Source organism: Carcharodon carcharias, chromosome 5 (genome assembly GCF_017639515.1).
Source record: "Carcharodon carcharias isolate sCarCar2 chromosome 5, sCarCar2.pri, whole genome shotgun sequence".
NCBI lineage: Eukaryota > Metazoa > Chordata > Chondrichthyes > Lamniformes > Lamnidae > Carcharodon > Carcharodon carcharias.
The window spans coordinates 90,839,327-90,866,798 of NC_054471.1; the positions used below are offsets into that span (position 1 = coordinate 90,839,327).

The 27,472-nt window shown below is 42.2% G+C and overlaps 1 protein-coding gene across 7 annotated transcripts in view; it reads left to right on the forward strand.

The window, feature by feature from the left end:
* LOC121278050 (peroxidasin homolog) overlaps positions 1-27,472 on the forward strand; it is a 248,485-nt gene that overhangs the window by 134,869 nt on the left and 86,144 nt on the right. For 5 of the 7 annotated variants that reach the window (XM_041188084.1, XM_041188082.1, XM_041188079.1 and 2 more), the window contains exon 4: positions 19,780-19,851. The exons of 1 other annotated variant lie outside the window; for it this stretch is intronic. In XM_041188084.1, coding sequence (XP_041044018.1) covers positions 19,780-19,851 — 72 coding nt within the window. Of the gene's footprint in view, positions 1-19,779; positions 19,852-21,966; positions 22,089-27,472 lie in introns of those variants that run through there. One more of the 7 variants, XM_041188083.1, reaches the window with a different exon arrangement.

Below are 27,472 nucleotides of genomic sequence, written 5' to 3' on the forward strand. Positions count from 1 at the left end.
ATGGAATAGATGATTCTAATCTCTGAATTCTAGTCCCATTTCAACCATGACGATGGAGGTGGGGGGAGGGTGTGACTTCAACTGCCAGATGCAAAATGCAGGCTGTTGGATTACCAAAAAATTCAGTTCACAGCTTCTCTACATTAATGTTTAATAATTTTAATGGCATGACCATGGAGAAGGAATTATTTGATCATCAACGGGGCCTGCTTTTACATAAAGGGAAGGGCTTTCATAATTTAGAAATAATCAGGCCTCCAGCCATGTCCCATGTTTCTATCCCACTGTACCTCCATTTTTTGAGGGAATGAGAAGCTCCAAAACGTCAAGTGGCCACGCACTTGGAAAAGCTTGTCAAAAGTGAGCATTCTTCGTTGCTGAGAACGTTCAGCAGCAGCTCCATTGACATGCTTGGAGTTGGGCTCTGAAGCATTTCTGCCCACTCAAGTAACATCAAAGCATGAATGTGCCACCAAATGCTCCAGAACTCCAGCACCCCTCCGGTACAGACTGCAAGTTAATGTGTCTTTTAGGGGGCTGAAGAACAATTGGGCGACTAGGCAGGTTGTAGAATTCCCTTGTGAAAGGTGGCCATTGTGCAGTCACTGGTGAAGGTGTCACAGCCCCTTGCATTGTCTTTATTCAGGTTTGGACCAGTATCGCTCATGGTTCAAGCTAACAGCGCAGCTTTGCAGTGCAGGTTAGGAGAATGCCTGAGCCAAGAGCACAGCATGCAGTCCAGTGGCCAAAGCCGCAGCCAAACAGTCATGTGGAGTGGGCCAGATTTGATTGGGGTTTCAGACAGCCATGAAGCACACTACACACTGACCATCCAAGTGGTGGCCAGCGCACTCCGGCATGTGTGAAGGTGCCTTGAGATACAGCCAGAGCAGGAGACTTAACCATGAGAGGCCCTGAGGAGACATATGCTAACCCATGCCTTTGACCCTGCAGGAGAACATCAGGATCCTGGAGCCTGGTGATCTAGTGTTATGCCTCATGGCTTACAGAGACCAGAGAAGGAGGAGAAGAGAATGGCAGAGGTGCCTGTCTCGCCAAAGGGAGGAGCACCACCTTAAAGGTGCAGGTGTGGCTGGGCGTCCTGCGCACACAGCTGAAGATCCACAGAGAACTGTCACACAGGCACCTCACTAGACCCAGAACCTATACACGGTGCTTGTCATTCCTGCAGGTGACCAAGAACCAGTGTCACCAAACACTTTGCATGTCTAGGGAACTGGTCAGTCACATATGGCACTTGCTGCAGGATTTGGCGCCACAGGGTCTCGGAGGGTATCTAGTGCCAGTGGCTGTGAAAGTAACCACAGTGCTCAATTTTTACGCCAGTGGCTCCTTCCAGGGCTTCACAGGTGACTTGTATGGGATCTTGCAAGTCTCCACCCACAATTGCATCCAGAAGGTCACAGATGCCATCTTCGTGAAGGCACACAACTTTGTGCATTTCGACCGGGATCAGGCAAGCCAGGAGGCAAGAGCGCTGGGATTTGTGCAGATCTCTGGTTTTCCACAGGCGTAGGGCGCCATCGACTGCACTCATGTGGTGTTTAGATCTCCGTAGCAACAAGTAGTGCAGTATGTGAACCGCAAGGACTTCCTCTTGCTGAATGTTCAGCTGGCCTGTGACCACCACAGGCGCATCCTGGAAATTATGAGCAGACCTGCAGGGAGCGTCCACGACTCCTAAATCCTCAGCAGGTCTCAGATCTTCCAGTGTCCACAGAGGCTGCGGATTGGTTCCTCTGGGACCAGGACTACCTGCAGAGGACGTGGCCGATGAGGCATGTGCAGCGGCCTCAGGCTGCAGCCGAGAAACGGTATGTCGCAACTCATGCCGCAACCCGGATTTTGGTGGAGCAAACAATTGACATCTTGAAAATGAGGTTTTGGTGCCTTGACAGGTCTGGTGGAGCACTGCAATACAATCCCCAGAAGGTGCCACATGCCGTCGTAGCTTGCTGCATGCTACACAACCTGGCGCTGCAACCTGGCTGAGGAGCAGAAGAAAGAGCTGCACATCTCCGATGAGGAGGGCGTCAAAGGGAATGAGGGTGATGAGGTCCTCTAAGGCGAGGATGCCGGTGATGAGGCCATCACACTGGCCAGATGAGGTAGATGCGCTTTTGAGGCCCCAATAACTGCAAGATTTGTGGAGGATAATGATGAAATGTAGTGAGGATAGTCCTGACATCCTCACCTTGCATCTGTGAACATTTGACTCCTGTGTGGCTGATGGCAGCACACATACCCTCAGTGCTCAGGCTCATGTCATGGATTCTGGGTCAATTGAAATTTTCAAGACAGAGATCCAAAGGTCTTCATTGAGACATTGTGGAGCAAAGGTGGTGAACGAAGTAGAGGTGCAGATCAGCCATAGTTTAATTAAATAGTGGAGCAGGCTTGAGGGTGTGAATATCCTCCACTTGATCCAAACACTTTTTGTTATATACAGAGCAATGTGTTAAGAGGGAAGTCAAAGTAGAGGGATGAATATCACTTGTAAACCAAGTAGCCTATTAAAAGCTTAAATTCAAATAAATCGTTAGAAGCAAACAATATAGTGATCATCTATAAATTCTGAATGTTTTAATCAGAAAGACGAGTTGGCATTATTTAGACCAGATCACTTGAGCAAGATAACAGGTTCCCGCAAGTGCCACTTGAGAGGCACCAGCAAGCAACTGACTTCCCTTGGGATAAGGGAGCAATGTGACAAATCGAGAAATTTCTGCTGATCAGTTTTTTAAACTATCCCAAAATAAAGCAAAAACTGTTTCTCCCTGATCAAAACTCAGCATGGAGAATCACAGATGCTATGGGCGGAATCTTCCCAGTCCCATGGAGGCAGGACTGGAAGGAAACTAGTGTTACCCTAATTATTTCTGTATCCAAGCAATCCTGCGAGAGGTGGGAATCAATGGGCAATGGCCAACAGGTAGACAATTAGCTTTATCATGAGAAAGAGATTTTTGATATCAACAGAAAGTGTTGGGAAAAGACTAAAATTCATGTAGTAACATGGTTCCCCTTATTTATGATGTGTTTCAATTGTAACTGTAGAATCATGCTTAGGACATGAATATTGTAGATTTAGTTCTAAGAACCTATGCTTCATTATTTTCAGTTTTGTTTTTTCTCCTTTTGTGGAAACCTAGAAAAGCAGCAAAATTAAACACTCCTAAATATAGGCCTATAACATGTAAAAATACGTTGCAAGTGACTCTTGATTTTTTTCTCGTATTGAATATCAGAAGCAAATAGTCCTAATTGCAGTAACAGTCGACACACAAGTAAACATGGACTGCATTTTTCTATATCTGGTCTCTTGTGTGTCTTCTACTCCTTTCATCCCACCATAACCATCTGTGCCATCAACTTTATAGGGCCTAAGCTCTGGAATTTCCTCCCTAAACCTTTTCACCTTCCATTTTCCTCTCCTGCCCTAGGAAACTTCCCTGCCCCCCAACCCCACCCCTTAATACCACTTCTTTGGCCAAACTTTTAGTCACTGCTCCTAATATTTTGGCTCAGCATTGGATTGTTGTCTGCTCTGCTTCTGTGAAACACCTTTTGCTGTTTGAAAAACACTATACAAATGTAAGCTACTACAAATAACTGAAATAACACAGTAAATTTACAGTGAAAACTTATTGAAATAGACATACAAAAATAGGAAAATTTGTATGAATATCATGTAAACAACACAACAATTAGTTAAATTATACCGCTGAGAAAATAAGTAAATCTTTTAGTTGTCCACCCTTAGTGTTAGAACAGATGAAGTTTTTTTTAGACATAATGACTTCAATATTATATATGTAATATATATAATATACATATAATGTGTATATGTTTGTTGTGTCCACGTTATACCTGTACTGTCACATTTTTAATAGGAATTCCTCTTAATGTGATAAGAGTATGAGGCTGCAATTCCATACGCTGGTCATATGAGAAGGCTGTGCTGACCAATTCCTGGATTTTCAAACACCCCTGTCAGTAATCTTATGAAAGGTGTGTAGTGTAGAGTACTACTGTTTTAGTTCTTCTAACCTAGTTTTTTTTAGAATTCTCGCCCTTGTTTTCAAACCTCTCCATGACTTTGCCCCTCATATGAACATACAAATTAGGAGCAGGAGTAGACCACTCAGTCCCTTGAGCCTGTTGCTCCATTCCATAAGATCATGGCTGATCTGATTTTAACCTCGCATTCCTGCCTACCCCGATAACCTCTCACCCCCTTTCTTATCAAGAATCTATCTACCTCTGCCTTAAAGATATTCAAGGACTCTGCCTCAAACACCTTTTGAGGAAGAGAATTCCAAAGTGTCTCAACGGTCAAGAGAAAATAAATTTCTTCTTCTCTGTCCTAAATGGGGGACCCGTTATCTTGAAACAGTGACCCCGAGTTCTAGATTCTCCCACAAAAGGAAACATCCTCTCCACATTCACCCTGTCAAGTTCCCTCAGGATCTTATATGTTTCAATCAAGTCGCCTCTTATTCTTCTAAACTCCAGCCTAAACAAGCCTAGCCTATCCAGCCTTTCCTCATAAGACACCCTGCCCATTTCAGGTATTAATCTAGTAAACATTCTCTGAACTGCTTCCAATGCCTTTACATCTTTAAGTAAGGAGACCAATACTGTACACAGTATTCCAGATGTGGTCTCACTAATGCCCTGTACAACTGAAACATAACTTCCCTACTCTTGCAGTCAATTCCCCTTGCAATAAACAATAACATTTTATTAGGTTTGCTAATTACTTGGTGCATACTAACCTTTTGTGATTCATGCCCTAGGACACCCAGATCCCTCTGTATATCAGAGCTCCGCAATTTTTTTCCATTTAGATACTATGTCTTTTTATTTGTCCTGCCAAAATGGGCAACTTCACATTTTCCTACATTATACTCTGTTTGCAGATCTTTGCCCACTCACCTAACCTATCTATATTCTTTTATAGCCTTCTTATGTCCGTATCACAACTTACTTTCCTACCTATGTTTGGGTCATCAGCAAATTTAGTAATCATACCATCAGTCCCTTCATTCAAATCATTTGTATAAATTGTAAAGGGCTGAGGCCCCAGCACTGATCCCTGTGGCACACAACTGATCACATCCTGCCAACCAGAAAAAGGCCCATTTATGCCAACTCTTTGCTTCCTATTAGCTAGCCAATCTTCTATTTGTGCCAATATGTTACCCCTTACACCATGAGCTTTTATTTCCTGCAATAACCTTTGATGTGACACCTTATCAAATGCCTTCTGGAAATCCAAGTACAGTATATCCACTGGTTTCCCTTTATCCATAGCACCTGTTATTTATTCAAAGAACTCCAGTAAATTGGTTAAACATGATTTCACTTTCACAAAACCATGTTGACTCTGCCTGATTACTTTGAATTTACCTAAGTGCCCTGCTATAATGTCTTTAATAATAGCTTCTAACAATTTCCCTGTGACAAATGTTAAGCTAACTGGGCTATAGTTTCCTGCTTTCTGTCTCCCTCCCTATTTGAATAAAAGAGTTACATTAGCTGTTTTTCCATCTAATGGAACCTTCCTTGAATCTGGTCAATTTTGGAAAACTAAAACCAACACACCAAATATCTCATTAGTCACTTCTTTTAAGGCCCTAGGATGAAATCCATCAGGACCTAGGGACTTGTCAACCTGCAGTTCCAACATTTTGCTAAGTACCACCTCCCTGGTGATTGTAATTTTCTTGAGTTCCTCCCTTCCTTCCTTTTGCTGACTTATAGCCATTTCTCGAATGTTACTTGTTATCCTCTACTGTGAAGACCGATGCAAAATACCAATCAATTCACCTGGCATCTCCTTATTTTCCATTATTAATTCCCCAGATTTACTTTCTATAGAACCAACCTTCCTACCTTTGTAACTTCCTTCAACTCTACAACCTTCTGAGATATCTCCTCTTTCAATTTTGCCACAATTCCAATTTTAACTGCTTCAGCGTGAGATGGGAAATGTTTAAATATAATGCTCAAACCATCCGGAGATATGGAGCAGCCTTGATGTTCCAGCTGGCCTGTTTCTGCCATTCAATTTTACATGCTCATGTGTTCTGCTTTCTACATTTCTTCTTTAGTTTTGCCATTTGTGTACATTTCTTGTGTCCAGACATTAATTAAATTTCTTCAGTGTACATATACAATCATATGTGTTTATATTGTGTGCAGGGATTCTGTCATCTTCATTCTATTATATGTGTATTGGACGCACTATTATGGACTCTGATTGCGGGATAACACTAGAGATCAATCAGTATAATACATATTTTGAAGTATAACAATATAACAGTTCTGGTAACATTTGTTTCCAGAAGTCAAATATTTAGAGCTACTTAAAAGCAACTCACTGTACTTGGGCTCCAAGTTCCCTAATGCACTGCTCAACTTTTTACAGCATTAGAAATTGCTTAACAGTGAGCTATCTCACCTGCTTTTTTACTTAGCCAGGTAAGACAGCTAGGTGTTAAGAAACAGCTAAGTAAATGGGTGGCTTTATTAGTTGTTTCAAATACTGATATTTACAATGCGCTGCACTTCATTAATTAGACTTCTCCCTGAATCCTTTAGTTCTGTTTTTTTGCCCTGGAAATTGATGAACGTGTGAGCTGATATCAGTATGACAAGTGTACCCGAACATCTGTGCCCTTAATGAACAGTGGGATCAATAGTATATCTCCTTAACCATGGAGATTTAGGGATTGCAAAAACAAAGAAGGAGAAGGAGAGTGAATTAGATTCATATTGGGCACAAAGAGAATGAAAGAGAGATTGGATTTGAGAAAGGGAGAAGAAAGAAAAAAAGCAAAACAATTGTAAAACTTAAGATGTTAAAAACTCTGAAAGTACAATCCATTACCTGAAGGAATGAGTTTGAGCATTTTATATAGGCCCAGATCTTCCAAGTAGTGGCAATGATCATTGGATTGCTGCCGCATTCGAAAATTCTCTCTACTTGACGCTGTTGTACATTTCTACAAAGACCTTCCAAGCCGGGCTTCCACAGAAATGCACAACATCCATTGGGGATCTCCGTCAAAGCAGAGTGGAGTTGGGGGAAGTCAGGACATACACCCTTTTTGTGGCACGAGCTGCTTAATGGTAAGTTTAAAGATCCAGTTTGAATTTTAGTGGATGGGTGAATAAGTGAATGGGTACGTGAGTATGCCGGGTAGGGTAGGTAGGGTAGATCAAGTCTTGGGGTGTGGTTGGATGGGGTGATTGGGTTGGAGGGTGGCCAAGGGTATAGTTGGGTTGGGAGATAGTCAGGTCTTGTTGGGAGCTATGGCTGGGGGAGTAATTGGGGAATTGATTTTGTAGTTACCCAGATAAAGTCATAGAGGTCTACAGCATAGAAAAGGGCCCTTCAGCCCATCGAATCTGTGCCAATCAAACAAGTACCTAACTATTCTAATCCCATTTTCCAGCACTAGGTCCATAGCCTTGTATGCCATGGCATCGCAAATGCACATCCAAATACTTCTTAAATGTTATGAGGGTTTCTGCCTCTACCACCCTTTCAGGCAATGAGTTCCAGATTCCCTCCACCCTCTGGGTGAAAAAATTCTTCCTTACATTCCCTCTAAACCTCCTGCCCCTTACTTTAAATCTATGCCCCCTGGTTATTGATTCCTCCACCAAGGGGAAAAGTTCCTTCCTGCCATATCTATGCCCCTCATAATTTTATACACCTTAATCATGTCCCTCCTCAATCTCATCTGCTCCAGGGAAAATAACCCCAGTCTTATCCAATTATAACTCATAACTAAAACTCTCCAGCCCAGGCAACATCCTGGTAAATCTCCTCTGCACTCTAGTGCAATCACATCCTCCCTATGATGCGGATTCCAGAACCACATGCAATTCTCTAGCTGTGGCCTAACCAGCGTTCCAGCATAACCTCCCTGCTCTTATATTCTATGCCTCAGCTAATAAAGGCAAGTACCCCATTTGCCACTTTAACTACCTTATCTACCTGTCCCGCTACCTTAAGGGACCGGTGGACATGCACACCAAGTCCCTCTGATCCTCGGTACTTCCCAGGATCTGACCATTCATCGTGTATTCCCTTGCCTTCGTTGTCCTGCCCAAGTGCATCACCTCACACTTATCCGGATTAAATTCTATTTGCCATTGATCAGCCCATCTGACCAGCCCATCTATATCCTCCTGCAATCTAAGGCTATCCTCCTCACTATTTACCACCCCACTAATTTTCCAATTTAGACTTGGTTTTTGTGGTGTAAGAGTCTGGCATATATAGCGTTAATGTACCACCCACACAGCAATGTAACAGACCACAGCGCTATACGTACCAGCAAGCATGGAGACAGATCCTAGCTTGTACCCTTTAATGTCTATTTGTAAATAGTTCTAAGAGTCAATATAGACTTAGAGTTAACCCACGCATGACTACAAAGACTTTTTCAGACCTACCAAACGGTAACCAATACCCTGCCACAGTTTTAATCTGTCTGACATTTTCAGTGAGTACCACAAAACTGTCTGTAGCCTCTGACTGTGACTTGGAGTTCGAGACATTCATGGAGGATCCTGGGGAGAAGAGGAATTGTCCATCAAAAGTTGAAACTTGCCAGCAGCTCCCACACAGGTCCACACATCAAGACTTCCACAGGGTCCCAATGCACATCTTCGGTCCTATGTCCGGTCTCTGGCAATCTGGAGACTGGAAGATTTGGGCCATTGTTCCCTTTCTGGGCCAGAGAAGTTGATTAGTATTGCTATAGACTCTTAATTACCAGACTTCACTTTCTGATGTGAATTTAATGGGCAATTAACATACAAATCAAGAAAATTCTTAATTAGCCAGGCAAAATAGACTTTGTGTGAAGCAAATGGTGGAATGGCATAAATTGTCCAAAAAGTTCTGGAAATTCATGACTTGTGGCTTTTCTCTGAATCCCTTTGAGTTTGCTGGCTGCATATCAATAACAGTGAGTCTCGTTAAAACAATGTCAGTTTTCCAGCAAAATCCTACCTATTGTATTTTTGTGTATGGTGACTAGAACCTAAGATTTAACATTTTTTTTTCAATCTTATGTTTTCCCATTTCTTAGTGTTTTCGGTTGACAAGCAGATGCAATAATCAGCTGCTGTTATGTTCCACACTTGGTTTCACTGGCACATTGAAAAAAAATGATGTTACGATCCCGGTAGAAATCAAAAATGAAAAAAAAACACTTTGACTAAACACTTGCTTTGAAGGCAGTTCTTTTTTTTACTTTTAACACAACTGTAAAACCCACTTCACAGGTGAATTGTCAAAGGGTCAGTGCTGAGAGTGTGCTGTACTGTTGGAGGATCAGTATTGAGGGAGTTCTGCACTGTCAGAGGATCAGTACTGAGAGATTGTGGTACTGTCAGGAGGTCAGTACTGAAGGAGTAATGCGCTGTCGGAGGGTCAGTACCGAGGTTGCGCTGCACTGTTAGCGGGTCAGTACCGAGTGACCACTGCACTGTTGGCGGGTCAGTACCGAGGGAGCACTGCACTGTCAGAGGATCAGTGCTGAGGGAGTGCGGCACTGTCTGAGGGTCAGTACTGAGGGAGAACTGCACTTATACTGCCCCTTAAGAAGCCATTCCATTTTCCTGGACTCAGCCCAAAGTGATTCTTAGCTCTTGAGGGTTTACTTCCATTGCTTTCCTTTCTCAGCCTGGTAACTTTTAACACCAGAACTATTTTTCACAGAGGGGCTTTCTCCTGGTAATTCTCCCCCTAATGTAAGCCAGGCGTATCTTCCAGCCATGTTTCAAATCTTGTCGAATTTGGTTTTATCAGCCTGAGTGCAAACTCCCACCTGCATTCCTGTGCAATGAACCATAGAGACTTTGGAATCCAGCTGCTCCCTGTCTCCCGGAACCTAGCAGACTGCCTGTGTCTGAGAGTTTTCAGGGATATCTTGGAAATCCTTCCCCTCTCTAAACCTCAATCTCCATGGGCCTTGTATCCAGGTAGAAATGCTGGTTAGCTATTCTTTCGACCCCAACTCTATTATATCTTGGAAGTAAATGGACAGTTTAAAGTATAACCATTTACAACCTGACATTCTCCATACCTTCCTTGGACTTTAGAGGCTGATAGTCTAACACAGATGCTGCTGTCATTGTCTCCACATGTGAACTCTTTACACCCTCTTTCCTGCACAAACCCAGGCCTCTCTTTAAGCTTTTAAAAGCCACTTCACCCAGGCTTGTTGTTAGGCAGGCTTCAGAACAAGTCACATGACCCCCTTTTTAGCCTAAATTAAAGGCACAGCCCCAAAATGCAGCAATCTTCTGCAACATCATATATCTTGGGCAATGCTGTGTTGTCCACAGTAGGAGATGCAATTTCTAAAGGTTTCACCGCCAAGGGCTCAGATGCTGTGCTCAGAATTTTTGAAAAACTATTTGACAAAGGAGATTAATGCAGTTAGATAATGTCCATGTATTCCGCACATCGCATACTTAATCTGCAGGTTGAGTCTGAAGAATGTAAATTGCATTAGGATTAATAAACGGCAATCGATAAGTTGCCATTGGCTGACATTATTTGGAATTGGAATAATAAATATTTGCACACTGGTTCAGATGAAATTACAATTATCAGTGAAGGCAAAATTGTGAACTAGAACTTGACAACTATTTCCAATGCTGTAGAATTGTGTGTTATCGCTTTATGCAATTTAACTATGAACTTGACATTTTCTTATTTTCAAATGTGATATCAAATAATTAAATCAAACAGAAGCACTATTATGCTATAATTCTGCCCATCCTTCACACTGCACCTTTTCCCCTCCCTCAATCAATGGATTGATATATTTTTCACTCCTGAATATGATTATCTTTCTGTGCATGTCTGTAAATTACTGGACTGTCTCTCTGACCCAACTTATGCTCTCTGTCCAAATGGGCTCGTATTTCTCTCATGTCCCAAGCCATGCAGTGTATCATTTCCCAGTCATAATTGTTTTAACTCTTTGCTTGGTCATTATTATTTGTATTATTGCTCATTTATTAAGTCATGTGGGGAGGTGGTACTGTCACTGGACTGGTAACCCAGAGACCCTGGTTCGAATCCCACCATGGCAGAAGGTGGAATTCAAAGTCAATAAAAACCTGGACCATGAAACCATTTCGACTGTCATAAAAACCCATCTGGTTCACTCATGCCCTTTCAGGAAGGAAATCTGTCATCCTCACCTAGTCTGGCCTAGATGTGACTCCAGATCCACAGTAATGTGGTTGACTCTTTAAATGCCCTCTGAAATGGTCTAGCAAGCCACTCAGTTGTATCAATAACAAAGAATGAAACTGGACAGACCATTGTGCATCGTCCTAGGCACCGGAAACGACAATGGGAAATCAAGCCCTGTTGCTCCTGCAACATCTGGGGTCTAGTGCCAAAATTGGGAGAGCTGTCCCACAGGCTAGTCAAGCAACAGTCACCCTCACGGAATCATACCTTACAGATCATGTCCCAGACACCACAGTCTCAATCTCTGGGTATGTCCTGTCCCAATGGCAGGACAGATTCAGCAGAGGTGGCGGCACAGTGGTATACAGTCGGAAGGGAGTTGCCCTGGAAGTCCTCAACATCAACACCAGACCCCGTGAACTCTCACGGCATCAGGCCAAACATGGGCAAGGAAACCACCTGCTGATTATCACATTCCACCCTCCCTCAGCTAATGAATCAACCCATGTTGAACACTCCTTGGAGGAAACACTGAGGGTGGCAAGAGTGCAGAATGTACTCTGGGTCGGGGATTTCAATGTCCATCACTAAGAGTGGCTCGGTAGCACCATGACTGAGCTAGCTGGCCAATTCCTAAAGGACATAGCTGCTAGACTGGATCTGCGGTAGGTGGTGAGGGAACCAATGAGAGAGAAAAATATACTTGACCTCATCCTCACCAAACTGCCTGCCACAGATGCATCTGTCCATGATAGTATTGGTAGGAGTGACCACAGCACAGTCCTTGTGCAGACGAAGCCCCACCTTCACACTGAGCATACCCTCCATCGTGTTGTGTGGCTCTACCACTGTGCTAAATAGATTTCAAACAGATGTAGCAATGCAAGATTGGTCCTCCATGAGGCGCTGTAGGCCATCAACAGCAGCAGAATTGTACTCGAACACAATCTGTAACCTCACGACCTGGCATATCCCCCACTCCACCATTACCACCAAGCCAGGGGATCAACCCTGGTTCAATGAAGAGTGCAGGAGGGCACCAGGCATACCTAAAAATGAGGTGTGAACCTGCAACACGGAACTATTTGCATACCAAACAGCATAAGCAGCAAGTGATAGACAGAGGTAAGCAATCCCACAACCAACGGATCAGATCTGAGCTCTATAGACCTGCCACATCCAGTCATGAATGATGGTGGACAATTAAACAACTCACTGGGGAGGGGAAGGCTCCACAATATCCCCATCCTCAATGATGGAGGAGCCCAGCATATCAGTGCAAAAGATAAGGCTGAAGAACCCTGAACAATCTTCAGCCAAAAGTGCTGAGTGGATGATCCATCTCTGATTCCTCCAGAGGCCCCCAGCATCATGGATGCCAGTCTTTAGCCAATTTGATTCACTCCGTGTGATATCAGGAAAGGGCTGAAAGCACTGGATACTGCAAAGGCTATGGTCCTGACAGTATTCCAGCAATAGTACTGGACAATTCTGCTGCAGAACTTAGCTTGTCCTTAGCCAAGCTGTTCCAGCACAGCTACAACACTGGCATCCACCCGACAATGTGCGAATTGCCAAGATATGTCCTGTCCAGAAAAAGCAGGACAAATCCAACCCTGCCAATTACTGCCCTGTCTACTCTCGATCATCAGTAAAGTGATGGAAGGGGTTGTCAACAACGTTATCAAGTGGCACTTAATTAGCAATAACCTGCTCACTGATGCTCGGTTTTGGTTCTGCCAGGGTCACTCAGCTTCTGACCTCATTACAGCCTTGGGTCAAACATGGACAAAAGAGCTGAACTCCTGAGGTGAGACGAAAGTGACTGTTCTTGACACCAAGGCAGTAATTGACTGCGTGTGGCTTCGAGGAGCCCTGGTAAAACTGGAGCCAGTGGGAATCCGGAGTTGGAAAAGTTCCTATTAGAAAGCAAGATGGTTGTGGTTGTTGGAAGTCAATCATCTCAGTCCCAGGACATCACTGCAGGAGTTCCTCAGGGTAGTGTCCTCGGCCCAAACATCTTCAGCTGCTTCATCAATGACCTTCCTTCCATCATAAGGTCAGAAGTGGGGGTGTTCGCTGATGATTGCACAATGTTCAGCACCATTCACAACGACTCAGATACTGAAGCAGCCCATGTCTAAGTGCAGCAAAACCTGGACAATATCTAGGCTTGAGCTGACAAGTGGCCGCCAATGACATTTTAACCAGCAGCAGGAGAGGCTCACGCCAGACGGCCATCCTGGCAGGTTTCCCTGCATGGGCTGGTGGTGGACAGATGGAGTTCCTTCCTTAACTGGCCTCCTGGCCCAATGAAGGCCTCACTCCACCACAAACAACACCCCCCCTACCCCCCAGGCTGCCCAAACCCCAAATACTTAAAAGTTCAAATCCATCACATCCTTATTGCCCAAGCACAGTACCAGCAGTAGCCACTGCACCTGTTGGTGCTACCAGTGCATCAAGGACTGTCGACCTCTGATTCGCTGGCAGTTCTCTGTGTTGGAATTTCCTGTCTCTGAGGGTCAGTTAGCCATTAAATGACCGCTGGGCAGCTGTTCTCCCCCTGGGTGAGCCACCCCCCCCCCCACAACAGCAGTGAGCACAACAGCATCCAATATAATTCAAATCATAAATGCTGAAGAATGGCATTCCCGAGAATGGGGACAAGGTGGCTGAAGGAGCAGCCACACGCGCCAGAGCTGCAAACAAGTAGCATGTTAGTGTTGGAGAAAGAGATGATGTGTGCTGGAGAAAATCATGGAGCTGCGAGGGGCAAGGCTGTGCAGGGAGCTAAAGATGAGGACGATAATTTTAAAAGTTAGTTCCCTGGAAAACAACAAGCCAGTTGAGCTTCACAAGTGTCAGAGGTGTTAGTGACGTGGGCCTTAAGCTGTGACATTCTGGCAGCCAAGCAATGGTGAGTGGTAGAATTGAGAAGGCTCGAAGAAGCGGTTCAGCTAAATGGTGAGAAAGCTATGGAGTGGGTTTTAGCAACAGAGAGAGAGAGAGGGGTGCTGTTGGAAAATGTTGCAGAAATGTAAATAGTTGCAGTGTCTGATATGGATATGGAGAAGAACCTGAGTAATAGTCGAAGTTCCATGCATGTGGGGTAAACCGAAGGTGGAAAAATGCATGGAGGTGGAATTGAGACTGAAGGCAAGTACGTATAAGCAGATGCCAAAGTGGATTGCTTCAGTTTTGGCAACCTTAAGCTGGAGGAGGTTTTAACTGATCCAATTCTTAATGTTGGGTAGAAAGTTGGAGACAGTACCATAGCAATGTGGTTAATGGAGGAGGCAGTGAGGTAGAGTACCTGTTATCAGCAAGCGATATGACAGTGAAACTGCTTCTGGATAACATCTTCCTGGCGTGGAATGCAAATAACCTTGTGGTGCACTAAAGTGAGAAAAATTGATGTGTTCTAGAGCATAGTCTGGGCACTGTTGCCAGGTTCAAGTCCCACCCTCTAAGTGGCCTAGTCAGTTTTCATATAGTTCCAATCCTTTGCATAATTTGCTGGATTTGGATTTTTGTGGGGGAGATGTGGATTTCAATGTGAGATTCAGACATAGCTTGAAGTGCTCTCTGTTATTGTAAAATGCGGATGGTCACTAGATATAGTTTGAATTAAGCTAGACCTTTGTCCTGATGGGTTTCATCCTTCAGAATAACAACCTTACTGAATCCTAATGCGACATATTTTTTAATATAAAAAAGATAGCATTGTCCTGGCCTTTGTTAGCCTTCCCAGCACCCAATTCCAGCAGTTGATTGTGTAGTGTAAGAAATAAAACTTGTCGTCTATCCTAGACTTTCCTTTTACATGTTCGTTTCCTCTTGTTCTGCTGCCCTGGGATGCCTGGGAGTATTGTTCTGGGCTCATTAATCATTTTTCTCCCCTGTATTGAATCTAGCATCTAGATTTCTTTGCTTGTTGCTTCACATGCTTGAATTGCTGCTCAGCATATCCAGATATCTCTAGTCTTGCCCAACTTTCCCCTCACCCCTCTGTAAGTTCTCCCAGTCAATGGATGCACATGTCTGTTGATATTAGTATGGCTAACCTCTCACATAATTATGTATTCAACCTTATGGTGCCTCTCCGCAATGTTCAGTCTTCTCAATGTCAGCCAACCTAGCAGCTCCACATTAAGGAGGAAAGATATTGCCCTACTTCACTTGTATTGTCTCCCTACCTCAGCACAGACTCACACCTGAGGAAGGTGAGCACTAGCAATTAAAAGTGCTCACCTCTCAAATAATTTCCTAAAATAAATGACTATTGGTCAATGGGAATCAAAACAATAGTTGGTGCTACCTGCTCTCGCTGAACAGGGGTGCACAAAGCTGACGTAAGCTCACACAATAATGATGAATTCTGTCCCCTTGATGGGTTATGTAAGATAATGGGTTTGTGAGATAATTGTCAACTGGAGGAGGAAGAGAATTATTGTCTGTATGGAGCTCTTAGTGAGAGCTAGCAACAATGCTTGATTGTATTGTTTTCCACCAGAATATTGGTTGTTTCTAGTACTAAGGTTTTTTGAGGTGAGCACATTTGATTAATAAAACTTGTCTTGCTCATCTGTGACTATGCTGCGATCAGGAACGCTGGTAGCTTTGAAGACTTGCATTACCGGTAAAAGAGTAACTGAATCTCTTAAAATAGCAGTTAAAAAAAGCTGAAAAGGTTATTGAACTATGATAATTTATTCGCCCTGCTGCTTTGCCAAATAACCCAACAGGCTACAAGCACCTTTTCTCTCCCTCCGCTGAAGGTAAACCACCAAGATGTTCTCCGATCTTACCATCTCCAGCAATACCTCCATCTTTCCCATCAATTCCTACACGCTGAGACTGCTAATATTGATGCCCTAGTCTATCTGCTCCAAGCCTCAATACTGTTAACTCTAACATACCTCCTAACAGAGCTATGATCTTTTAAGAAAAAGAATAGAGGTTAAGATATTAGGAGAGCAAAAAGGAAGCATAAAGCCAAATAGAGGTTGACAGGAGGTAGAGGGGGAGATGGAAGATAAGTGGAGAAAAGAGAGAGGGGGAAGTAAGGGAAATGGTGAGTGGTGAGGGGAGAGAGAGAAAGCTTAGGGAGGAGGAGAGGGAGATTGAAAGCATCGGGGATAAGAGAGAGAGTGAAGCTGCAGTGTAGAGATTCTGAGATTAGAGGAAGTGAGATAAACAATAGTAGGATAATGAGAGAGGGAGAAGGAAACAAGAACCTGGCACCTTACATTTGTCGCAGTTTGGACAGTTCTTGTTCTTAGATTTTGTTTTGTTCTAAATATGTTAGTCTTGAGTTATATTGTTAACACCCCATTCACACTCAAAATTGACCTATATTAAAAAGGTAATCAAATTTTAAAAAAAAACTTCAGCCTTATTCCTCCTCATGGTATGAAGGAGTTCTGAATTAGCTACATTGGCATTCGGTTTATTTGGTTTAAATTTGTTGGCCTGAATCTTGCGAATTGGTACTGCTGTGCATTTCTACCGGGATATTATGATCCTGGCTGTCAAAGAAATGCACAGCGCAGCGTCCCCTGAGGAAATCCATCGGAGTAGAGTTGGGGGAAGAGAGAGCATCTCCCCTTTTTATGGCATTAGCTGCTGGAATCTGTCTTGTAAGTTTAAAGGTCCAGACTGACTGGGTGGTGGGGGGGGGAGGTGGGGGGTAGTAGGTTAGGCCATGTGGTTTGGAGGGTAGTTGGGAAGGTCAGGGTGTGTGATTTGGGGGCTGGGGGCAATTTGGTTTTGGAGGTACCCAGATGTTAGATCAGGCTTTAATCTGTTTAATGTCTGCTGTGTAATTACCCCAGCTAAGTATCGCGGATGTGTCCCAAGTTTCCAGTTCTAGCTCATTTTCTGTCATATGTCTTGACTCTGACAATCCCGAGATCGGAAGGTTTGGGCCAAAGCCTTCATCTGTTATTTCTCCCCCCTCTCACCTCAACTTACACGACATATGTGCCTGGATTTCGATCCGCAAGGTGGGTAGGGGAAGTTGGGAAGATTCCCAGCTCAGCCCACCAGTGTCGGGAGAAAGTGCCCACCAAGGTGGGATCTTCATTGCTGGGGGCCAGGTGCAAGCTAGAGTTGGGCCAGCCAATCTGGGAAGAAGTGCAGAGACAACCATGGGTGGGCTGTTTAAAAGGTCCGTATCCATGCCATGGAACTTGCCCATTGAAAAAAAAAAGCACAAAGGCCCTCACCCCTTCACCCTCCAAACACTCACCATGCCCCATCCATGCCACCTCATGCCCGCCACCCCCCCCCCCCCCCCCTCCCCCCACCCCCCCCAACTGCTTGGCTGAGAGCCCAGACATCTATAAGAATAAAAGAACACTGCTCCCCAGGGGAAACAATGATTGATTGGCAGCTCAGGCTCCTCTGATCTCTTGCCAAGTTCACAATTTTTGTTGGCATAAGTAAGTGGCTTCAAGTGTTGGGGTTTTTGAAACTTCAAAGGGCCTGATGATTGACACTTATTCAAGTCTGCATGAGGGTATCTTTTAAAACTTAAGTTCAAAAGGTCCTCCTCATGCCCCCATGCCAGGCTCTGCCCTTCCACCTACCCCATATCGCCTCATTCCTCCTGTGCCAGCCTCTGCCCTTACATCCACCCCCTATGTACTTCAGACCTTTTTTTCCAAGCATAGAGCAAAGTGGTCAAAGGGTTACACATTTTCAAAGCCTTTTTTTCCCAAATCCTTCTTTTCACTGTGGTGAACATTGGATATAGTAAGTATACAATGGGTCAAAGGACATGGAAGTGCCTGAGACTGGCATAGGGGACATGAGGGGAACTTTTTGAACTAAACTTTTAAGATTCCCTCATACAGACTACCACTGTTTAAAAACCTGGCCCAACTCCATGAAAATTGCAGAAGAGTAGGAGATACCCATCCCTGGCATGGAACTGGCTAGGCCAGGAGTGCCGGATATGGAAGATTTCTGATAGGAAGGCACTCCCAAAAATCACGTAGCCCTGGAATGTGATCAGGACTGCTGGAATTAGGACCCGCCTGCCGTTTTCAAAAGCCTACCGAGTCAACCCAGCTTGGTGAAAATCCAGACCATACCTTCTTAACGTTTTTCCATTTCTGCTATTGTATGGCTTCCCCTGTTTCACTCTGTTATAGCAGTTGTCTGGTGTGGCCTAGGTAATTACACAGTAAACCACACTGATCCAAAGTGTTTTTATTTCCCTTTTCAGCTTTGCTGGTGTTTATGAAAGTACAGTAAAGATTGTAATGCCTGTTCTATTAACTCTGCTAGTGCATTGCACTTTCAGCATCCTTTTTATGATAAATATAGATGCTATAAGTCTGACAGGCATATCTCAATCAAAGATTCTGTGTACTTATCCTGTCAGATTGGGCTGACAAGTGATCATTTTTTAAAAAATGCATTAGTCCATTGGTCTGAAATTAAAACATAAAATGTTGGAAATACCCACTGAATGGTGCACACCTGAAATATCATAACTTGTCTTTTTAAAATCGGAGACTAGGAAATGTTGGTATTCAGAGGGATTTGGGTATTATTGTACACAAATCAAAGTTAATATACAATAATTAGGAAAGCAGAGAGATTATGCTGGCCTTTATTGAAAGGGAGTTGGATTATAAGAGTAAGGAAATTTTGCTGCAACTGCACAAGGCTTTGTTGGGACTACACCTGGATTACTGTGTGCAGTTTTAGTCACTTTACCAGAGGAAGGATATACTTCCTTTGGAGGGAAAGTAACAAACATTCACTAGATTGATTCCTAGGTGGAGAAGGCTGTCCTCTGAGGTCAGATGGAGTAAAATGTGCCCATGTGCTCTGGAGTTTAGAAGAGTGAGAGGCAATCTCACTGAAATGCATTACATATTTAGAGGGCTTGACTGGGTAGATAATTAAGGTTTTCCCTGTCTAGAGAGCCTAGAACTAAGGATATCTCAGGATAAGTGTTTGACCATTTAAAACTGAGATGAAGAGAAATTTCTTCCCTGAGGGTTGTGAATCTTTGGATGCTTGGTTGATCAATATTTTCAAGGCTGAGATTGATGAATTTTTGGGCCCTAAAAATATCAAGGGATAGGACAGGAAGATTAGATTGCAGAAAGTCAGCCATGATCTTATTCAATGACAATGCAGGTTGGATGGTCCGTGTAGCCTAATTCCTCCTGTTCCTAATTTTTGTTTTTCATCACAGATGCTGACTGGCCTGTGTATTTCCTGGATTTTGTGCATTTATTTTAAGATTTCCAGTATTTGCAGTTTTTCCTTTTGATCTTAGTAGTCAATTAACATCAGATTAGAAGGCCACTGTCTAAACTGGATTTAATTTCCTTTAAAGGTTAGTGTTTCTGTATAAATTTCAGCATCTGTTTAAATGGCGATTAAAAATATTATCTTTGCATACCCACCAAAAGACAACATCTGCTCAGTTGGCCAAAATACCTGTTTAGTGCTATAGGTGGCCAGTCACTAATACTACTGATTATTTCTTGTTTCAGCTATTTGTACAAGAATGAAATCCAATCACTTGACAGGCAAGCATTTAAGGGACTTGTCTCTCTAGAACAACTGTAAGTGCCTTTGCTATTCGTGTTCCATTGCCATTTTATTGTCTTTTTCTTTCTAGTATCTTATGCTTGGCTTTTTTTCAGTTTACCAGTAAAGTTTCTTCGGCTAGTTGTATTGTCAGCAATTGCATGCTTTGCATGGCACTTTTGTACAACATAACAAAGTGGTTGGGCTTTGGTCTTGTAAGATTTGGGCATCTAGCACTTTGATTATGTTCAGCAGCACTGTCCTTGTGTTATCTACATTATTTTGATAAATGTTTGCTAATGAATAAAGAGTACCTTACTTTCTTCATATGTCGAGCATCCATCAAAAAATTTGAGCTCTTCAGTTGACTCTATATAGGAATTTGTTCTGCACTATTTATTCCAATTCAAGTCGAGAAACCAGCAGAATATAAATCAGTTTCTAGAAAGCAAGCATGCTAAAATTTTAGTGGGGCAACTCAACCAAACACTTGGATTTTTTGCAAATAAACTCTAATATATGTGTAATTTTGCACGCACTCTTCTTGCAATCCTTTATTTTACGATCTGCATTTATGATGCTGAATTTTTTGGCATTCTGTTGACATTATTTATATAACTTACCAAGGAGTTAAATTTGTCAAGTAACTAACACATCGTACCAGTTTCTGGGTTTTTTTCTCTAACTTTTATAGTATCTTGTTACTGCACTTAATTTAAAATTGACTTGTTTCGAATAAACTATTCTGTTTTCTGATTTAAATCATTTCATAACAGTTAAGTGACATATTCTTTAATGCATCATGTTTCTTCTGTTTGCCCCTTTGCATTAAAATATAATATTTTATGCAGAATTCAATTTGAAGCTTTTCTGAAACATTTATAAAGTTCCAATTAAGCAGCTTGGTTATTGTTTATTTGCGATCACACTTGAATTAATTAAGGATACTTGCATACGTCTATTCTAACTGCCTATTGCCATGGTTCATATATGCCAGGTTAACTTTCATACCTTAGGGTCATTGTACAATTACATGCAGATTCATACACTTACATTTTACATTTGTGTTGTGAACCTTAAAGAGAGAGAATAGGATGCTGAAGAATATCAGTATTGGTTGCTATAGACTTTCTTTGTACATTGATTAAGTTGGCATTACTGATCTCTCAAAGACAGTGAGAAGGAATAATAAATTGCTAAATTTACATTTCAACACACCAGATAAATCTAGATTATTTTTAACACTAACCTGCACTACAAAAGGATCATTTAAAAAAAACAGCATGCATTAACACACATGAAGAACAAATGACGTGTGTTCCTTTCATAGGTTTATAAATAAAGGAAGGCTGATTGACTGCTGGGGTGACTTTTGATCTGAAGTCAACTGCATCATCAATTTGGACCTACTGCCTACTCCCTAGTGTTCATTATTGCTAAATTCCGTTATGTCTCAGCTGAATGGGGAAAGTTATTCTAAAGCTGTGGCTGCATTCTATATTGCCACAGTTGCTGAGTATTAGTGATGATACTGAATTTCATGCTGCAAATATATTGGAAAGATGCTGCTTCATGCAACCTCATTTGGTTGACAGCATTGTATTATAATCATGTTCATGCTGTGGTGTGAAGATAGACCTCAAAGTTTTTCCTCTTTGCCAGCTGGAGGCAAATTGCCACTGGCAGCAGATATAAATAGTTATTATTTTGTTCTGGCCAAAAGCACACTGAGCTTTAAATGGGCTTGCTGTTTGTTTTCTCGCTTGGCTGCCCCGTCTAGACGCTCTCTGACAGCAGGGAAAGTCTGTCACCACAAGTCCGAGGTACGAACCTAACTTGGAAGTAGCTGGGCACATGTGATCTTGAGCTTGTATAATCAGTTCATTGTTGTTGTTGGCACACTCTACCATCCAGAAAGTTAAACAGAATGTCAGCAGCCTTAATACATGGTTAAAGATAAATATGCCGTCAGCCTGCACAGCTTGTCAATCTGTGGGTCTTTCAGCACATTCCTATTGTACTCTGGTAGCAGTGCAGCCGAAGGCATGAAGTGTGGACTGGGATGAGGATATATGGGGTTATGGTTCTCTCTGGCAATTTTCAAAGGGTCTTCTCTGGGGAAGAAACTCTGTTCTCCCCTAACCTGACTTGCCGGGCACTCCTCATACCTGGTCTGGGTAGGACACAGTATGGATGTTGAGGTGTATCTACCCAAAGAAATGAGATGTATGGACCTCGCTGAACGGAAGGGACCTGGATCCTTGAACAAATGGTGACTTTTAAAATGTTATCCTTTTTTAAAAACCTTTTTACCCTAAAAAAAAAGTAAACCCTCCTAAACTGTAATGAGCACAGGAGCTTCCAGCCTCCTTGGGCTAGTGGGTGATCAGGATGTGTATGCTGGGGCTATACTATTTAGGTGTGCTTCCCTTGGGTTGGGGAGTGGGTGTTTGAGGGCACTGACGCTCCTGGGTTTGCTTCCCTCAGCAGTTTTGTTTGGCGTGATTCCCATTGATTGTAAATACGTTTGCTATTTTGATTTTGTCAGGATTTAAAGGACTGCATAATTAGTGTTGTATTTGGCTTAATCTCTACTTTTTCAAGTCAAAAATCTAAAACAAACAGTTCATGATAAGACAACTTAAGGCTTAAACAACTTTAGAAAGAACTAATGTATGCAAACTTGAATAAACTGCACATAACTGCCTTCATATGTGTTATGTTAAAAATATTACATTGTTTTGTTAGCTACATCCTCAGAGCCTTCTCCCCCACGGAATTTCAGTCACCTGATACAGGTTTCAGAAGATGCCCTCTATTTTCGTATTATCTCTTGGTGTGATCAGAAGATGAAGGAAGGACTTTGAATTAAAGGAGAAAGTGGCAACATGTCAAAACAGACTGTGCTGTAGTGACATGAGAATTCCTGGGTATCATTTTTTTGTTAGGTGATTTTATGCATTGAATCCAGTCATTTCCTAAGATCTGGAAGTTTTGAAAGCTGCCTGAAGCTTTATACACAAGGTTTTTAAAAACGTTTTATATTACCTCTGTTGTTCTGGGGAATGTTCATTATGCTGTAGGGTGACAGACCCTATTCTCACCAGTAGGGGAAAAGGAGGGGGCTGTGGCTCCTACAGGTGGGAAAAATTCAGCTGGACCATTTGAACTTAGTGCCGATTTCAAACAAACCCTATTTTCTCTGAAGCAAAGGCTTTATCTCACAGTGTGGGGGTTAAGAATTTTTAGAGAGGTCATAAATGCTCTTGAAGGATGTTACTGTCTATAGAACTATCAGCTGTCAAGTTATTTAAATGACTAACCCTTTAAAAACTGATAAAACTGCCTGCCTTTGAGAGAGTTGAAAAAAATTGTTCCAACAGTTTCGGTAGCTTTTTTTTGACATAACCATAAGTGCTATCATTATAGCATTATTAATGCTCAGCTGCTTCCCTTTATCACAGTAGTTGGGGGGGTTGGCGGGCTGGTGTATTAAATGTGCAGTTTGAATTGACAGTTCCAAGAAGTTATTAAAGGATTAGCTGTCTTTGTGGTGTTATAAATTCAAATGTTTGTTTTTATAAGGGATTAAATACTTTGGGGAATTCAAATATATTGAATGGGCTTTCCTGAATAGGTTTTTTTTTATTCTTTCCTGGGACGCAGGCATTGTTGGCTAGGTCAGCATTTTTTTAGCGCCCATCTCTAATTGCCCTTGAGAAGCTGGTGGTAAGCAGTGTTCTTGAACCACTGCAGTCCGTGTGTTGTAATCCCATGGTGCTGTTTGGGAGGGAATTCCAGGATTTTGACCCAGTGACAATGAAGGACTAATGATATAGTTCCAAGTCAGGATGATGGGTGGCTTGGAGGGGAACCTCAGGTGGTGGTGTTCCCATGCACCTGCTGCCCTTGTCCTTCTGGATGGTAGAGGTCGCTGGGTTTGGAAGGTGCAGTTGAAGGAAGACGATCTGATATCATCCTACTTCTGACTGTAAATAATATTGTAAACTGAGTAAAGATACCTGAAACTTTATTTTGTTTCACCTCAACATGGCCTATGCTGGATACTGGGTGAGTTGGCAAGAAAGGTGTAAGGGCAAAGGGTAGAGGACCATGGGTTGGCATGAGTTGGCACTAACTTGGCATAGGGGCTATAAAGGGACACGAGGGTGGGTGGAGATTGAAGGGGTGTGAAGGATAGGGTTAGAGGTCGTAATTTGCAAGAAAGCAACTGGGATGAAATGAGCCTAATTCTAGCACCAAATCTATCCCCCCCCAACTCCCCAACCCTGGAGTAAAAATCACACCATGTTTTTCCCAAGCTAGAAAATTTCTGGACTCAGTACTTTCCTCAGGAGATAAAACCTAGCTCATAGCTTTCAAGTAGAAATACCATGTAGATAATTGAATACCATGAACTTGAGTTGCAACACTAGAAGATAAGTAGCATTTTCATCAACTTCACATACGGCTGTAGACATTTGCCAAAATCACCATAAGCAGAACATTTTTGGATTCTCCTAAACTCTTAATGCATCCTTAGATCTTTTGCACTATTTCACCCGCACAAATATTATTAACACTTATTGTGCCATAGTTTTGTATGATTTGAAGATGAATCAATATTTCATCAGCCTTTACAAATGTTTCAAAATCTTGGGATGTTGGCAAGTCATTTGTGTTCATAGTTGGGGGGGGGGTCCCTCCATGAGGTTCCACCACCCTTACTTTGCACTTCTGGTAGTACTGAAACCAGAGGTTGGTAGTGACATAAACAGGTCAGGATCCAGTTAGACCAAGTCACAGACCAATTTTGCATGTGTCAGATTTTCTGTCAGAAATAACAATATTTTCCAAAAGTCTCTGCCCAGCTTTATACGGATATATCTAATTAAGCAGAAATGACAGTGATGTTGTACATTACATTTTCTCTCACCAGCACCTGAGCAATGCTGGACAATACTCATAGCATCATTTTACTGGTGTCCAGTATTGTTAGAGCCAGTGAAGAGGGTTTAATAAGTGAGTGCCATCAAATACAAGGCAGTCAATATTCTACTTTAGATAGCCAGACAGTTAATAGAATTGAAGCCTGACCTTTACACACTTATAAGCTTTTTTTTAAAGAGATGCACATTACAAACATACACCTTCAAATCCAATAACCAAAAGTTTCAGTATATAAGAATATAAATGATTCGCCAGTTAAATGCCGATCACCTGAGTACAATTAAACACTCAGTTAAGATACTACAAGTGAAGAGGCTACTGAGCCGAGTGCATACCTCAACATTAATACAATTATTACTCTTCCTTGAGGTTTTCCCCTGTCTGGTTGATAACTACAAAACTGAAAAAATAAACCTTTTCATTAAGAGCTTCCATCTCACTGAGGGAGGCTTCAGGCCAATCCACATTCAAGAAGCTTCTCTGAAAATGGTGCACACATTTTGACAGCTGTGACAAAATCCACCACAGCAGCTGAGGCAATCCGCAATATTTTAAAATAATCAACAACATTCTAAAAGATAAAGTCAATTTGCCCTATCTCCTAATGCTAACAGATCCTTAAAAAAATTCCAGGATCCGGATCTGCATCTTTGCCAAAAACTAATTACTTCTTCCTTGGGCCAGATCCTATCTGTGCACCAAGTTTCGTTGAAATCAGTTCATTAATTTTTAAGATATATTGTTTACAGGCAAACAGACTAACAAACGGGTGAAAGCATTACCTCCGTCCACTTTCAGTGACCACCACTTTTAACCCTTTTACACTTAGAGCCAAGTCCATTGGCTTTAATACTGTAACAAACTTTCTATCCCTGTTATTTCAATTCCTTATAGCCATTTCTATTCTCTTTAACGGGTATATTCTGGTGTTTGGTAGTAATGTTGTACTAAGCAAAACTGTTCCAACACAGGAAAGATTGGTTAAGAACATTCCACGTAAAGATCTAATTAAAATTCCACATAAAAGGATGGTTAACAAAATTGAGGTTCGTGCAATAGGAGGCTCAGTGTCAGCATGGATTAAAATATTGGCTTAATGATGTAAAGCAGTGAGTTATGGTAAATGGTTATTTTTCAGACTGGAGGATGGTAAACAGTGGTGTTCCCCAAAGGTCATTATTAGGACCACTGCTTGTTTGATGTATATAAATGACTTGGATATTGAAATACAGGGCAAAATTTTATTGTTTGATAATCATGCCAAACCTGGAGGAGTGGCAAACAGTGAGGATGAAACTAATTGACTACAGCAGGATCTAGATAGTCCATGAGAATGGGCAGGCAATTGGCAGATGGAATTTAACACGGAAGTGTGATGTGATGCATTTTGGCAGAAGAGATAGGGAGAGGCAATATAGACCAAATGGTACAGTTCTAAAGAATGTACATGATCAGAGGGACCTGGGGGTTCATGTGCATAGACCTTTGAAGGTAGTGGCACATATTGAGAGAGTAGTTAGCAAAACATATGGGATCTTTGGCTTCACGAATAGAGGTATTGAGTACAAAAGTCGGACACTTATACTGAACCTATAAAAGCCCTGGTTAGGTTGCAGCTAGAGTTTTGCATCCAGTTCTGTTCACCAAACTTTAGGAAGACTGTGAGGGGCCTTGGGAGGATGCAGAGGAGATTTACTAGAATGGTTCCAAGGATGAGTGATTTTAGCTGCAAGGTTGGAGAAGCTGGGTTGTTCTCCTTGAGCAAAAGAGATTGTGGGGAGATTTGATGGAGCTGTACAAAATTATGACAGGTTTAAATAAAGTAGATAAAGAAAAGCTGTTCGCATTAGCTGATATTACAAGGGCTAGGGGACACAGATTTAAGGTTTAGGCCAAGAAATGCAATGGGGAATGCCTTTTTATGCAGCAAGTGATAGTGACCTGGAACTTGCTGCCTACAAAGGTGATGAAAGCAGAGAGAATCAATAATTTGAGAAGGAAATTGGATGAGCACTTGAAGGAAACAAAGTTGCAGAGCTACAGGAATAGAGCAGGACAATGGGACTGATTGGGTTGCTCCACAGAGAGTCAGCTGACTACTGAGTCAAATGACCACCACCTGCACCATAATGACTGTTATGACTCTATGATTTAAGATTGTTCAAAAGCGTTGTTTAAAAATATTTGGGGGAATGCGCACTTTGGTAGCAATATCATGGTGTTTTTGAGATATTAGATGGTGATTTTCTTTTTGATAGTTTAATGTATTGCAGACAAATCACTCAACTAGATTCTTAGCAAAGGTTAGAGGCAGCCTCTCCAGGGGGTAACTCCCTCTCCCAACCAAAACAATTGGGTTAAATCTGATTATTCTTAGGTTTTAACTGCAAAATATTTGGCCTGAAATGGGAGACTGCCATTTCCTTTGCTATATATTGATTAGTAGCTAAGAGGAGAAATCTTTGGAACCATTAGTCATTTTGTAAATGTGCAAGCATCATAGACATGATGGCCAATGTGGAGTAAACCAAATCTGAACATGTGGAGCAGGCTGTTTTGAAAATCATGTCCAAATAAGGATGTCATTGCATTCCAGTGCTTTCGAGAATCAATTTGAGTTATGCCAGCAAAACCACAGCAATAGAGCAGATTGCATCTTAACAAGGTCTGCTCATGCAGTGTTAGTTCAAGTAAAAATGTGTCAGA